Genomic DNA, 15,808 nt, shown 5'->3' with positions numbered 1-15,808 from the left:
CTCCCTCATGCCACTCATGTCCTCACCTCTGTCCTGTGTTGTGTTTTCTGGAAGCCCAGGTTCTCCCGGTTATCTTTCTGCTGGCTTCCTTTCTTGTCCGTCATGGCTGCTCTTTGTCCTTTTACTTCTTTCAACCGTGTTGTGCAATTTTTCGGTGTCTTGATTTTTTACCATGAGAGGGAGCCAAGATTGCAGCCCGGGCCACCCAACCCCAGTGTTGGTCCCTGGGACCTGTCAAAGTGTAGAAGCCTCGTGTGAGGAGCCTCTGCCTGGGGCCCATGGTAGGCCCGCGGCGGTCCCCGTGCAGTTGGGCAGGAAGAGGAGAGAACACCCTCTTGATCATAATCTCCTAGGTGCTGAATAATGGACGACACTTAATGATTCCAGTTCTGCACGCACCATCTCGAGGCCCAGCAGGCTGCTGCTCCTTGTAAATGCCAAAGCGTTTGGCTTTGGGACCTGGTGACTGGTCCAGAAGGATGGTGTTAACTGTGTTGGGTCCCATGACTCAAGACCGCTTGCCAGCGGCTGGTCCTGCATTGGACACCAGCCTGCCCTTGTTCTGCCGGGGAAGTGCTGGAGATGGGACAAGTCTTCCCACTGTCTAGAGTGGGAGCAAGTCTACTGAGCATCACGCTCTTCCGGAAAGCGATGGCAGAGTCAACCCAGGACTTTCTTCAGCAACCCAAGCTGCACCTGCTTTTCTACCGTTCACCAGCATTCAAAACCAAATCCAAAGGCCGATGGGACCGGCTGTGCACAGGCTGGTCTAAGCCCCAGACCCAGGCAGTCCTGTCAGGCCAGCCTTGCTGCCCAACTTCATCTCTCTACCTGCAGGAACACCAAGCCCCCACTGGCCTCCCTTGTTGAGTCTTCTTTGGAATTGTCATTGTCACCTGCTGATGTTTGTTGAGCACACCCACAGGGCTGTAGACATTGTGAACCAGGACAGGCTGCTTAGGTGAGCGGCACAGCGTGCCGAGGCTTCCTGCCCTGTCTCACATGGTCTTTCCCTCATGTCTCCCAAAGATAAGGTCCTGTTTTGGCCTTGTGAGGACTTGCACAGAAGAGTTAGGCTTTCAGAGGTCCTGTTTTAGAGCTCCTGGACTCTGTGCTGCAGTGACTGGGAGTGGTTCTTGGTGGGCACAGGATTGTTAGTGTCACTGATAAGCTGGTCCTCTTTCTGACATCACAGTAGAGGCTGAACTTGGGTCATCCAGAGTTGAGGAGATGGGTCTTTCCATCAAGGCAACACCTGTTCTCCACATCACTTGCATCAGAGATCAATTTTAATTTCCTAGAGACTGAGGGATTTGTTTCCTAACACTATTGAAGACCCTCATCTCTCTGTCAGGATAAGGTGACTAAAAAGGAGGAACTCCCCTTGGCTGCTTCAGATTACTCCTAGGAAGTGGGACTGTTTTTGAAAGTAGGTATCCCCCATCCTTCTCTGACTCTCCTCTGGCTGTGAAGCAGAATCTTGGTAAAAGGCTGACTGTCCGGCCAGCAGCCTCCTGCACACGTCCTGGGCGGCATGTCCCCGCAGGTGGCTGCTCCCCCCAGGCGAGCCCTGTGGAACCATGGTGACATGCTTTCAGCCAATACACGCATGCTGTGGGCTGGCCTGGAGCTGAGTGGCAGCCCAAGGCCCGCCCTCTAGTAGCTTCCCTTCTGGGCGTGGGTGTTCTGGGTGTTCGCTGCCACAACCACATGGCTTCGTGTCCTAAGTCTCCTGCAGGCACCAATGCTATGTACAGAGTCTCAGAGATGGGACCACTGCCCCAGTTAGCTTTGGCTGTTTCCTAAAGCACCGGGCTTGTTCAGTGATGAGAGTAAGTCAGATCTTTTCTGCTCCATAAAACCCCCCGAGACATGAGTAAGGCTAGCATCTCACCAGCTGGGCTTCAGGAATGATTTGAAGGAAGGGCGGGTAGGAGGGTCATTGTAGGGTGCTTTGTCACCCCTTTGGCATCCCTGGCACAGTTCTTGGCAGAGCAGAGCCAAGTCTTTGGCAGGTTGGCTCAGACCATGTTGCCATGTTGCCACTTTACCCTGTGAGCTCGTTGGGCTGGTTTGTCTTGATTTGGCCACTGATAGTTTTCTTCAGTCTGAAACACTCTTCTGGTCCCAGCTGTGCCAGGCCATCAGTGAGGCCCTGTCAGACACCTCCAAGTTTGGGAGGCTGGCTCAGCAGCACCCACCTAGGGCAGGAGAGCACATGCGCATCTACCTCAGCAACCATTGCCTCCCAGCATCTCTGACTGGCACCAGTGGGCAGCCAAGCAGCCGGCAGTGGCAGGAGAGGGACAGGGAGGCCATGTCCATGGAACAGGAGGATCCTGCGCTGCTGATTCCCCTCCTTGGAGACTCAGTGATGGGAAGGTTATTTTTACCATCTGGGCTCTGAGAGCTGCACTATTAATAAGTTACATGTGTCTCTTCTGAAGATAGGGGACAGTTCTGGGGGAGGGGGAACACGCTGAGACAGCAGGAGAGCTGCTTCTCCCATTCCAGTCAGTTATAACCCTGTGTGCGTCTGGGCCACCAGACCAAAACTAGCAGAGAGAACTTTTCCACTTCAGTCTGAAGGCAGAACTTACCAACGTTTCAGAAACCAAAATAGTCAGATGTGCTCTGCTCCCTTTGACTAGAACCCCTCAGACCCCGGAAACCCCCAAAGCCTGGGCTGGCTATTCAAAGGGTGTGTGCTGCTGGGTTTTCTTGGAGGAACTTCTTCCTCAGTACCTATTGACCTTTTTTCTAGTGGTGAATAAAAGGTAGGGGCGGAGAGCACCCCCTCCCAAGATTCCCGACAGGAAACGCCATTCCTTGGCTGCCTTTTTAATTTGATGTGGCTGGCTGACCATGCAGCTGGGAAGCTTGGTTTGGATTTATTTCATAGACGTCAGCTTTCCCAGGTGGTTTTTCCAAGGCCTGGGGGTGGGGGTATCAGGACATGACTCACTCCCTGCGTAAGGGCCTCTGTGTCACATGTGAACAGACTTCCATTCCTTGTCTTCACAGGCCTCTTTAGAGGAAAGTGCTGAGGGCTTGTGAGTTGGGACCACTGAGTGGTCTTTATTCCCTCCCATGGCCTTCCCAGCTCATAGCCCCATTTGCCAGGAAGGATGTTGGGCATGACTGGAGAGCTGGGTCATTGTCGGGTCACTTGAAACCGGAATAGAAATCGCTCTCTGGCCCATGGCTGGCCCAGTGAGGAAGCCTTTACTAACTTGTCACTACCCCAGTTCTCCCGTGAATATCAATTCCTTCTCTGCAAAGGCGGAAAAAGACCTCAACTGCCTCACATCCCCCACACCCCACTCAGCCTTACCTTGGAGGTCTTTGAAAAGCATGGGGGCATTGGGACCTGCTGGCTCTATGTGGCCTCTTGTGCTGGACAACCTGTGCATGTTTCTGTCCTAAGCGGATTCTTACTCTCTCTGTGTGAGAAGTGCCTTACTTGCCATGTAGTCTCGGCCTTCACTGCGGTGTACAGCCAGCCCCCTGCTGCCGGGGCTCCTGGGCTGTTTGCCACGTGTAGCCAAAGACACTGGCCCAGTATAGTTACATGTAAAAGGGACACGTGTGACAGTTCTGTCTCATTTGTCTCGACCTCCCCCACATCCCCACCAGTGCGTGGGGTGGTGGTGTTTCCCGTTTTGTTTTTGGTCTCTCCCTGGAGTCAGTTTTCAGGCCTGCCTGGGTGACCATGAAGGCCCATGCAGCACCTGAGCCCCATACCCGACAAGGGAAGTGCAGAGGGCTAGGGGCACTGAGCCCTGTCTGTGCCTCTGGCCCCAACACAGTGAGCCCTGCTCTCCCAGCAGCCCCACCGCCCAAATTATAAAAAGGTACCCTTGCTATAACTTCTGATCTATTTTGCTTTCCATTCAACCCAAAGGTGTTTACTTTCCAGTCATAAGTGTTAAATCACAGATACTCGTTTGGCAGTGGGTCTAGGTTGGCCATTGCAGAACTTCTCCGAGCTCCTGGTTTCAGTGTTACCTTGTGTTAGCAGCAGCCCCTGTCTCCCCTGCCCCTGGCCTGCTTGCCTTTCCCTTGCTCTTCCGGGTTGTGCAATAGCCCTCCCAGCCCGTGGTCCTTCCACAGGCCTGCTGTCCCTTACAACCCCCTGCAGTTGGGAAGGGAAGGGACCCACGGGAGGGGCCGTCATCACCCCTACAGAAGAAATGTTAGCCACTTCCCTTGTTGCTGTCATTCTTGTGATTCTGGGTAGGTTTCTGAGGTACTCTAGTAGAATATTGTAGCATCATCTTAGAAGTCCACTTAATTTTTTAAAAATCTGTTGGAAAGGAAATACTATCCTCATGATGGGGCATTAATAAGAGGAGTAAGTCAGTGTCTGGGAATAAGATCTGTTGTGACACCTGAGGTTTCACCATCACTGCCTAAAAGCATCATAGTTTCTTGTTTATGTGGAGAGGACAGAGCCACGTGTGGGCAGCCCTGTTCGCCTGGCAGGGTCTGCCTGTGATAAGTACCGCCATTTCCTTGGGTACGGAGTCAAGTGTTTATGCGGTGAGACTAAACGTCATTTTTCAGTTCTTGTTTAGTAAACATCTGAAGGATGAGCTGAGGCTGCTGGCGCCCTGAGCAACTCATAATGCAAATGTGGATAAAAAATGTCTTTGTTTTTCTACTTAGCCTGTTCATGTTATGGACCAAATTTCAACAAGGAACTCAAGGAAAATTTGTACCTGCCGTATTTATGCTCATGTAAAAGGGTTTTTTTTTGGGGGGGGGGCTTTTTACTTTCAGTGAACCTTTTTTCAAAATCCTTTTTTCACTGTTTCTGTCTGGTTTGAAAACAAATTACAGTTTTGTATGGATTTTTTAAATGTACATTTTGAAGCAAATGACCAGCAAATATTTTTGAAATAACTGAATAAAAGGCATAGAGTTATCAGTCTACTTGTTTCTGGTATAATTCCTTATATATCTTTTTGATCTGGATGTTTACCTTTGCTTTTACTTGAAAAACGAGTGAATTTTAGTCTAATATCTCAAGTTTTCACTATATTAGTCATTTCATGTAGGGAACTGGAATTAAGGATGGAGAAAAAGTTAAACCGAATAGTAGGTAATTACAAGCATCATTTTTATTTGAGTCTATAACAGTAAAGTATAAAAGTGGAAAGGTATTTTCTTGACAAGGGGTTTGCGGCTTGGAAGCTCCACCAAGCTTGGTGTCTACGATATTTTGAAATCATTTGGCTAGGAGAAGATGGGATTAAGTAAAAGCCATCAAATAGTTGTGTTGGTAAAGAATAGATGTCCAAGTATCAGTAACAGAGGTGGACGGCGGGGATTGCTGGTGTTGGTTAGATGGCCTGTGGCCTGCAGCTGTCTGCTGTGTTTTCCAGAACTGTCTTCAGAGAGGGCTCAGGGATGAGTGCAGTCACAGGTGGCGGTTAGCCAAGGACCCCCACAGGGGGCGAGAACTGAGCAGGAGACCTTTGGCTGAGGCGCAGCAGGTGGCACTGGGGGACGGCAGGTCCTCTCTGCTGGGAGAGGCTGGGTGACCTCGAGCAGCGAACCCTGTGGAGCCTGTTGGCTCATCCCTGCTCTGCAGTTTTGGAAGTTGGTTGGTTTACTTGTTTTTGCAGGGAGTGGTAGTGATTTAGGATGAGTGAATGCAAAATTCATGGTAGACATAATGCATTCAATAAATAAATTTTTTAAATGAACATCATGTGCCAGCAGGATATTCAGGAGTCACTCATCCAAGTGACTCTTGATTCTCCGGAAACGTTCAGAAACCCCTTTTCTACCTGGTCTCAAATACCCTCAAAGCCTGCAGGGGAGTCTGATACACCCTAATTAGATGGTATTTTCAAGGCACCGTGGTGGTACCCACAGGACAGGTCTAGGGTCCAAGTAGTGGTGCCTCGCAGCCAGTAGTGACACAAAGGCAGCGTTTACTTGCCCTAACGCCATAAGCCACCTGAAACCATCTTACACTCACCCTCCAGTTAGGTCTCGGCCTCATGCACAAGCACTAAGAGGTGCCTCTGCTTCTCTGCCGCAAATGCTCATAGTGATGCTAATTCTTTCTGTCTCAGCTCCCTGGCGGCCCAATCAAAGGATGGTTATTTCTATTCACAATACAGCTTACTGCAGGCTAATGCTCAGCTCTCCCATCCCCTGAGCCAGGACTCCAGATGCATGTCAGGTGAGACTGGAGTGTGAGGCAGCATAAATGACACCTAATGGCTGCACTGCCATTCAGGATCTCCTAGGAAAACTTATCTGCGCCAACCGGGGCCTCCTATACCTGGAGGCTTTGCATAAACTGGTGGCGGTGAGCAGTGAGTGTGGACACCACAGAAGTGACCTCTGATCTTCTGTGAAGTAGATTTTAGACCTTGTGATAGTGCCGGTGGATCTCCACTTCTCCATCTTGGGTAAACATGGAGAATGGGGCAGACAGCAAGCTTAAGGCACATATGGGAATGGTGCCAATCTTATTCCGAGATGCTACTCTACTAGAGTGTGCTGACTTTTAAATCCTGGTCCCCATCACAATGGAAAAGATAGAGGAGAATAAAGGGGAAAAGATGTCAGAACTGAGGTTAGAACGGCTATGAGCACCTGGATCTCAAGGTGTAGGTAACAATATTAAATGAGACCTTTTCCCTGATGTGTCCATTTTGGTCAAGGACAAAAATCGGCATGTGTCTCCGTATACTACAGATTGCGGCAGCTCTGTGGAGACTTGCTGAAGAGGGGCCCAAAGCTGTTGCAGACCTCCCTCCTTTACAGGAGGCAAGGGCGACGCAGACATCACCGGGGGAGCACGGTGGCTTGGACGGGACCTTCGAAGTGCAGCACTTTCATCCAGGGCTGACCTGTGCCCCCTGGAGTTGGAAGGGCACTCAATTTTGGGTGCCTGATTCTCACCTAAAACAAGTATCAAGGAAAGGGACTGGCTAAGCTGCCTAACTGCACAGCCCAGAGAGTGTCATGGAGGGAACACTGGGCAAGAGGGGGCACCTGGAAGGGCGAGCCAGCCTGAAAGGCGCCCTCCAAGAGGACCTCTTGAGCAGTGAGGAACCTGGAGGGGGTGTGCTATCAGAGCTGGTGGTCAGCTGAGAAAGGTGCCCTATGAGAAAGAGCTGGCCTCTAGGGCCCTGACCCCAGCTTATGACTGCCAGCCACAGTAATACTTCGCCCTTTTCCTCTGGTTTCTACCCCTACCTTTCCAGACACTATAAAGACCAGAAACAGCAATATGGCTGAATGGGGGCAACAGGAACCAGAAGGAAGAAGAAACCCACTATATTTGCCCTGATGACTCCCCCCCCACCCCCCGCACTGCCTCCCGAAACACACACATACACACACAACAAACTTCCAGGCTTGGGGCTGGACTGAGCTGGGGCAGGCAGGATAAAACTTCGTGTTTTTATTTGACACTGAAAATTAGACTTTTTAAATAGTTACAAGTGACCTGGGAAAACAAAACAAAACATGGATTCTTCTTGGTATAGCAACCTGGGGCAGAAAAGAAGGAGTCAACACAATACATTACAGGCCTTTTATGAAGCTGGTCAGAGGTGGCTTGGCTCATTAGGGGGGGTCAAGCCAAGGGGGGGTCCCTGCTAGTTCAGAGAGGGCCAGGCATCCCCTGCCGTATAAAGTCCCATCCTCATTTATACCACTTTTTGGGCAGCAGGGAGGAATGAGACAGCAGTTACAAGGATGAAGTTGGTGGCTGACTTTAAGAAGCAGCTCTGATTCTAGAAAGTACATCCAAGCTCATTAGAGAAACAGTAACTGCCGCTGGCCTTTTCCTCCTACCTCAAGGCGGGCTGTGTAAAAGCAGTTCTCCTAAATGTTCTTTTATTTTTTCTTCTTTTTTTAAACTGCAAACCACATCAACAAATACATTTTACATAATAACCCAGTAAATACTCTGCTGAAATGAAGTTTCATGAAACAGTACATATCCTATTATGTATGTTTATCACACTTCGATATTTTAAACTATTTTATTTTTAAAAAATGCAGATCTACTAATGGTCCTAGAACCACAGTTTGAAAACACGTGGTGTATTTCCCTGTAACACTGGGGCAAGCAGGCAGGTGGGGAGTGGGGCGTTGGCTGAGCAGCAATACCGGTACTGTGTGCTTATTTCTAAAATTCCAAATGATGCTTCAAGCAAATTCTATCTTTTCTCCTGCGCTTAATCATGTTAGTCAGGGTTCCCAGTGAAACAGAACCAATGATATACATATGGAGAGAATGAGATTCATTATGAGGAACTGGTTCACGTGATTATGCATGCAAACGAGTCCAAAGACCTGCAGTCAGCAAACCGGAGGAGACTCATGGAAGCTGTTGGTGTAGTTCCAGTCTGAAGGCCGACACGCTTGAGACCCAAGAGGAGCTAATACTTCCGTTTGAGTCAGAGGCAGGAGAATGCTGATGTCACAGTCTGAAGGCATGCAGGGGGATGCACTCTTACTTAGGGAAGGGTCAGCCGTTTTGTTCCGTTTAGGCCTGTAATGAGTTGGATGAGGCCTGCCAACATGGGGGAGGGCAGTCTGCTTTACTCAGTCCACCAACTCAAAGGTTAACCACATCCAGAAACATTCACAGACACCCAGAATAATGTCTGACCAAATATCTAGGTACCCTAAGGCCCAGTCAACTTGACACACAGAATGAACCATCATAGCTCCCCTACCCCCACCTCCCTAAATAAGGCAACAATCTTAGCTCCTACAAGACCCAATTTAATTTAGACTTCAGAAATATAAGAATGAAAAAATATATAATTTCAAGAGCTCTGTAAATGCCTCTACAAAGAATACAAGGTATATTTCAAAGTGTAGGTCCAACCTCAAAAACTGTACTGCATTCCCCCATCAGCCAGGTCAGTCTGAGAAAGCACGAATGAAGTTATAGTAGCTGATCTTGTCTTCCCCGTGAGAGCACATCCTGATGAGCTGCGGAGGAGAACGAGAGCAGGTGAGCAGATGGGCAGGGCTGCCTTCAACGTGACTGCAGTGTGCGCATGGCAATGGGGTCCCCTGCCTTTGTGAACCAGTTCAGAGTTTTTCTGTCCCCAGTTGGCTTCTGAAATGATCCTGTCAACCCAGCAGGTAGGTCAGATATTATCCCCTTTTACAGTAAATAAAATCAAACCTCAGATGGAGTAAATGGCTTGCCTGAGATTTCAGGATTAACATTTGCATGTACATATAAGGGCACTGTTATTTTTTAAATGTTAAAAAAAAACAACACAGCACTTTTAATTATTTTTATATTCAAACTGAAGACTTGGTCCACCCAGCCTGTGAGGGTTGCTGTTATCACAGTCTAACAGCAGGACCTAGTTATGTCACTGCTCAGGCCATGGCCTCTGGAATCCAGGTGTGAATGGTAGTGGTTACCTCATAAGACACGTGCAAATCCATCCCACCCACTTTCCCTGGCCCACTTCCCACTGACTGCAGTTCCTCTTATGTCGGGTCCACACATAGTACACATACGTGACTTAAAAATCAAAATCCGGGTGTGCTGTCAATTTGAAATGTGGGAAACTAAAGGGGCTTTGGCCCACGTGAACAAATACTCCTCTACCTGCCTCCCCCACTCCATGCTAATGTTCCTGTCTACAAAATATCCTTGTCTCCAACCTAGTCACTCGAGCCCTAAACTAAAGCCTTCCCTAAATGAATCTTAACTCTGAACATTTCTTTTCGCTAAAAGATCTTTAAGGTCTATAGCACCTCAGTGTTCTTAATCAGTGAGAATGTTCCCAATGAGAGTAAGTTGGTCATTGGCGAGGTGGGAGAAATTTTGTCTGATTTCTAGGGGAACCTTGGCTAGAGGGGTTTATAATGAAATGCCCTCTTCAACTCAGGAAACTGCTAGGAGGAGAAGGTCCATGTCTCCATGCGACCCCTCCTGACAGACACCACTGTCCCTGGGCCGTGGTCACGCCTTCTCCATGCGAGTCCTATAGACGGGCTAACATACTTTAACACTGCGAAGGGTGTCAAAGGCTGCCCAGCGGCCCGCTCAGTCCTGCTGCCTCTGAGCTGCCCCTCAGCGGCTGCCCCTGCAGGACCACATTCTTACCAGCTGCTCTGGCTATCTAGCCCCAAACTACTTTCAGAGATGCCTTTGCAACAGCAATTAGAAAAGAAGGCCAATGACAGCATCAAGGGGAAGACCATAATCAGGACTGATTAGGAGACCTGATTTGAACATCCTGGATCTTCCCCAGTTAAAATGAAATACATATGCAACCGTCTAGGAGAGAATGAATGGTGCTCAGCCTCTGCAATCAGCCTGCAAGAATAACTCCTACTGACCTCTTTAATCAAGGAATCGTCAATTGGGACGTTAAGAGAGCCACAGATTTTAAAGAACACTTCTCTGTCCACATATCCTGAAGCTTCCTTGTCATGAATTTCAAATGCCTCACGAATATTGTCTCTGCACGGGAGATCTTTCAGTTGCTTCTGGATTGTGTCTATTAATGCTTCCAGCTCTTGCACACCTGGATCCACTTCAGCCTGTTTGCTGTGGAGAAAGGAAAGAAATGATGGAACATGGAATTTACTCTTGACCAATATTAGCTCAGTGACCAAAGCTCTTGCTTGGTGCCATCAGGGAAGCGTCTAATGACAAACAGCTGTGACGGTGAGCTGACCAGTTGCTGAACACTCGCCTCCAGTGGCTGGCGGGTGGGTGACCTCCATGTCAAGGCAGCCTGATTAGGGGCAGCGTTTGCACTGAAGCTCAGCCTCCCTTGCTGCCATCTGTTAAATCACTGCCCCATGAAGAGCCAGATCTAACACCACCACCATCCCAGGCTCCCTGTTTGTGGGAGTCTCATGATCTACACCATCCATATTACATCATCTAAAAATAAATGTCTGAATTAAAAAAAAATTATCAATAACTATGCAGGGATCTCTTGTACTTTTAACATTCCCTCTCCAATTCACTGTGAATTTTGTGAAAGGTTATTTATGGAAGTTAAGAGGCTGCTCTTTGTGGTGGATTGAAAGGTTCTGGCTTTGCATTTGCTGAAACGAAGAGAGATTAGTGACCCAGAGTATTAGGAAAAGGGAGGTGTAAACCTTCAAATCACAACCAGGATAGGCAGGAGCCTGATTTTTATTTCCTCTGAACATGAAAGTACAGTGATAAAATTAAAGAATTTTAGAGCTGGAAGAAACTCTCTCATGTTTCATTTTCACAGATCCGTTTTGGAATAAAAGGTGGCTCAAATAAATGCAGTAAGCACCCCTCCCTTTTCAACGATGAGAAAACAACCTTGGAGACCTTGGGGACCTGCCCCAGGTTTCATGTCAGAGGCAGATCAGAGCCGACACTTCACCCAAGCGCTCGTTGCTCTTTCCAGCACGCCTGACCCCTCTCACTGGACAGGACTTAACAGGACCAGCCCACCACTGCTTTTTGTCCCTATTTTTTCTCGTATATAATGTTCAAAAAGTCCAGTTCCAAATAGCCTTTTAATTTATTTCCCTTTAATATGGTGGCAACACTTGCTGGAAGAGGTATAAATTGTATAACCTTTTAGGAATAATTTGGAAATATGAAACAACAGCCCAGAAAAGAATTCCAAATAATTTATGCTAAGGAAATCATCATGATTTCTCGTATAGAAAAATGCATCTATAAAGCTATTTTGAGAAAGCCTAGATGTAAAAAAACTTTTCCTAAAATCAAGAATTGGTTAAATAATATATACTACAATCAGGCAATGTAGTAACAAAGCAGCATTGACAATGTTGAAGAGTAGAGAGAGGGGTATATATTGTTAGCGAGAAAATAAAGGTGCAAAGGTGTATATAGAATGCTACCTTTTGTGTAGAAGTTGTGGGGGAATAATATATGTTTAAATATGCTTATATTATATTTAAAAACTCTGAATGGATGGTAACAAGTAGGTAGAAGGAAGATGGGAAAGATGGGGAAGATGGGGTGGGAGCAAAACTTTAATATATATATATATATCTCCCATATGAATATAATACCTACTCAAAAAAATCAAACTACCAATATACCATAAAATATTTTATGATGTCAGAAATGTTCATGATATACCATAAAGTGAAAAAAGCTGATAAACAGTATTACAGAATTACTCCATTTTATATGCATATTAAATAAAACAAAATATTAGCACTAGTCACTTCTGGGTTTTAGGATTTTACAAAATATTTTTACTCATTTCTATTTGTGTTTCCTAATTTTTACTATTTAAATATTTTCCCTCTATGCATGTGTTACTTTTGCAGTAAGACAAAAACAATAAAATTAAAAATCTCCACTACCTAAATGCTGTCTGGAATTACTTATTATACAAGCAGAATATGTTTAACTCCAACATATATACCAAATCAAATTATGAAAAACTGCCAGGGAACTATTTCAGTGTCAGAAAGCGGTCAAACCTCAATCTTCTATTTCATCCCAGTTATAGAAGAGCCATGGAGCATATAAATTTAAGATGTGGTCACCCAATCACTTGGGGGAAGAGCAGATAACTCCCCATTCCCTTAAGAAACCAGGTACCCACACTGCTTCACACGACAAGGAAATGCCCATGGCATCTGCTGCCTTTGAGTAAGATGGAGCAAATGCAGAGAGCCTGCAACAGGTGATACTGTTTAAGACAGAGCTAGTTAGAGTTACAACCCCTACTTTATTGCAGGGGCCCCAGACAGGAGAGCTGCAAGCCAAGACTTGTTCCATGGGTTAACAGGAACGCAGGGACTGCTGATTATCCTTAACAGGAACTGCCAACTGAGGGAGGTGGCTGGGTTCCCAACATGCTAGGTGTGGACTCTGTGCCAAGCCCTCCAATACCCTCCCTTTACTTTCTATAAAAGCAAATGTGATTTTATGGGGTGATTAATCTCTCACGGGAAAGGGAGACGTCATGGTTGTCAGTCTGTTCTTATAATATTTTTCTATGAGCACTCTGGCAAAGCCTTCCACTTAGCAAAAACTAAACAGAATTCACATAGTTTCTTAAAAAGCAAATAGTCTGCAATCTTGTACTTTCCTTCTTAGGTATTTTTGTGTGCTTTTTTGGGGTGTTTTTTGAGGGGTGGGGAGGGTTTGGTGATGGGCATTCTTTGATATCAACAATGTGTTAGAGATTTAAAGTGTGGCCACCTCAATTGCAAAGGTTCAGCAGTGACCCCTTGGCCTGACCTTAGCTCATGTTCCATGATCTGGGGCCTCCACTCTGTCCACTGAAGGTAAACCTACTCCCAGGACAGGCAGTCACTTGTTTAGAGACCTTTAGGTAGTCAGGAAGCTGAATTAAGAACATCCCTTATTTCTTGGTGCTTTTCCCCAGCATGGCAGAATAAATTGTAGGTAAGAGCAGGGGCTCTAGAATCTGGCTTTCTAATTCAAAATCTCAGCTTTGCCACTTAAAAGCTGCATGATCTTGAGTATATTACTTAATTGTCCTGTGTCTCAGTTTCCTTATTTGTAATATGAAAAAATTTTTAAAAGATTTTATTTATTTTTAGAGAGAGGGGAAGGGAGGGAGAAAGTGAGGGAGAGAAACATTGATGTGAGAGAGAAACATCGATTGGTTGTCTCTCCTATGCACCCCAATCAAGGACTGAACCTGCAACCCAGGCATGTGCATTGACTGGGAATCAAACCAGTCACCTTTCGCTTAGTGGGATGACACCCAACCGAACTGAGCCACACCAGTCAGGGCTATAACTACGGAAGTTTTTAAGGGAAGCCAACTCATAAAGATTGCTGTGAGAATTAAATGAGTTATTGCACATAAGCACTTAGTACCTGACATAGCAGACACACTCAAATGCTAACTGTTTAGTTCTTTCGACAGTCCCAGTATCGATATTCATTCACTCAGCTAACAGCTATTGTATGTATTGAATATGTATGGCTCAATGTTAGCTTTAGAATAAATGGTTGAGTACAACAAGCAACGAGTCCCTAGTAAGGATCTCTGCTCTCCAGAGTGGGAGTTAAGACACAGACTCTAAAATCACTGACAGAGGGAGAAAATGACCATTAGCATTTAAGAGAGGTACAAACAATGAGAGGATCAGGAAGGACCCAACTAGGGGATAGCATATGACCTAGGCCTTGAAGGATATGAGAGTTTGGACCTTCAGAATAAAATAAACTAGACAATGGGAACAGAGTGTGGAAAGACAGATGCCTGAGGTTAACAAAATAAACCCGTTTGTCTGGAGTGCAAAGTGTATGAAAAGGTACTAGAACTCTTAAGTAAGATGGTCATTTGGATCTGTGCTATATAGGATGTAGCAAAAGCAGTTCCAAGGAAGAAGTTTATAGCAGTAAATGCCTACATTAAGAAACAACACAGATCTCAAATTAACAACCTAACTTTATACTAGAAAGAGAAGGAACTAGAGAGAGAAGAAAATACTAAGTCCGAAGTCTGAAGTTAGCAGAAGGAAGCAAGTAATAAAATCAGAGCAGAAATAAATGGAAGACTAGAAAAATGATAGAAAAGATCTACAGGAATGAGGTTTTTTTTTTTTTTTTTTGAAAAGATAAACAAAACTGACATACTTTCAGTTACACTAATTAAGAAAAAAGAGGGAAGACTGAAAAATGAAAGAGGAGACATTACAACTGATAATCACAGGAATACAAAGGGTCATAAAGGACTACTACAAATAATTATACATCAACAACTTGGATAACCTGAAAGAAATGAATTTTTAGAAAGAAACTAAATGAAAAATTCATTGAAACTTACAACTTACAAAGATTGAATCATCAAGAAACAGAAAATCTGAACAAGCCAATCAAATCAGTAACCAAAAATCTCCCAGCAAAGAAAATCTATCGCCAAATGGCTTTACTGGTGAATTCTACCAACACTTTGAGAATTAATACCAATACTTCTCAAACTCTTCCAAAAAAGTGAAGTGGAGGGAACACTACTAAATTATTGTAATACTACAAGGCCAGCATTATCCTGATACTAAAGCCAGACAAAGACACCACAAGAAAATTCAGGCCAGTATCCCTGGGGAACTTAGATGCAAAAATCTCAACATAATACTAGCAAACCAAATTCAACAGTACATTAAAAAGATCATACACTATGATCAAGTAGGATTTATCCTATGGATCAGATATGGTTCAACATACCCAAATCAATAAATGTAATATATCACATTATAGAATGAAGGATAAAAATCACGATTATTTCAATATATGCATAAAAAGCATTTGATAAAATCTAACATCCTTTCATGATAAAATCTCTCCAAAAGATTAGGTAGAGAAGGAATGTACTTCAACATTATGTATGCCATATATGACAAGTCCACAGCTAACATAATACCTCATAGTGAACAAGACAAGGATGCTCACTTTCACCGCTTCTATTCAACACAGACCTAGCCAGAGCAATTAGGCAAGAAAAAGAAGTAAAAGATATCCAAATAGGAAAGGGAAAAGTAAAATTGTATCTGTTTGCAGATTACCTACATAATCTTATATATAGAAAATCCTACAGACTCCACCGAAAAACTGTTAGAACTAGTCAATATATTCAGTAAAATTCCAGGACACAAAATCAATATACAAAGATCAGTAAATTATCTGAAAGATAAGTTAAGAAAATAATTTCATTTACAATAGCATCTAAAAAAATAAAATACTTAGGAATAAATTTACCGAAGGAGGTGAAAGACCTGTATGTTGAAAGTAGTAAGACATTAGTGAAAGAAATGGAAGACTTGTGTTCCTGTGTTAGAAGAA

General features: G+C 45.1%; 1 protein-coding gene across 1 annotated transcript in view; it reads right to left on the bottom strand.

The window, feature by feature from the left end:
* Positions 1–7,840: 7,840 nt before the first annotated feature.
* Positions 7,841–15,808, bottom strand: part of EFHC1 (EF-hand domain containing 1) — a 66,978-nt gene continuing 59,010 nt past the window's right edge. The window contains exons 10-11 of the mRNA XM_090282581.1: positions 10,351–10,561; positions 7,841–8,976 (exon numbers count right to left, since the gene is read on the bottom strand). Of these exons, the coding sequence (XP_090138707.1) occupies positions 8,905–8,976; positions 10,351–10,561 (283 nt within the window). The 3' untranslated portion in view covers positions 7,841–8,904. The remainder of the gene's footprint in view (positions 8,977–10,350; positions 10,562–15,808) is intronic.

The sequence above is a fragment of the Furipterus horrens genome, unplaced genomic scaffold (assembly GCF_987537825.1).
Source record: "Furipterus horrens unplaced genomic scaffold, mFurHor1.1.pri manual_scaffold_6, whole genome shotgun sequence".
Lineage (NCBI taxonomy): Eukaryota > Metazoa > Chordata > Mammalia > Chiroptera > Furipteridae > Furipterus > Furipterus horrens.
Note: the sequence above shows the minus strand (reverse complement) of the source record. Positions and strands in the feature narration are given on the sequence as shown.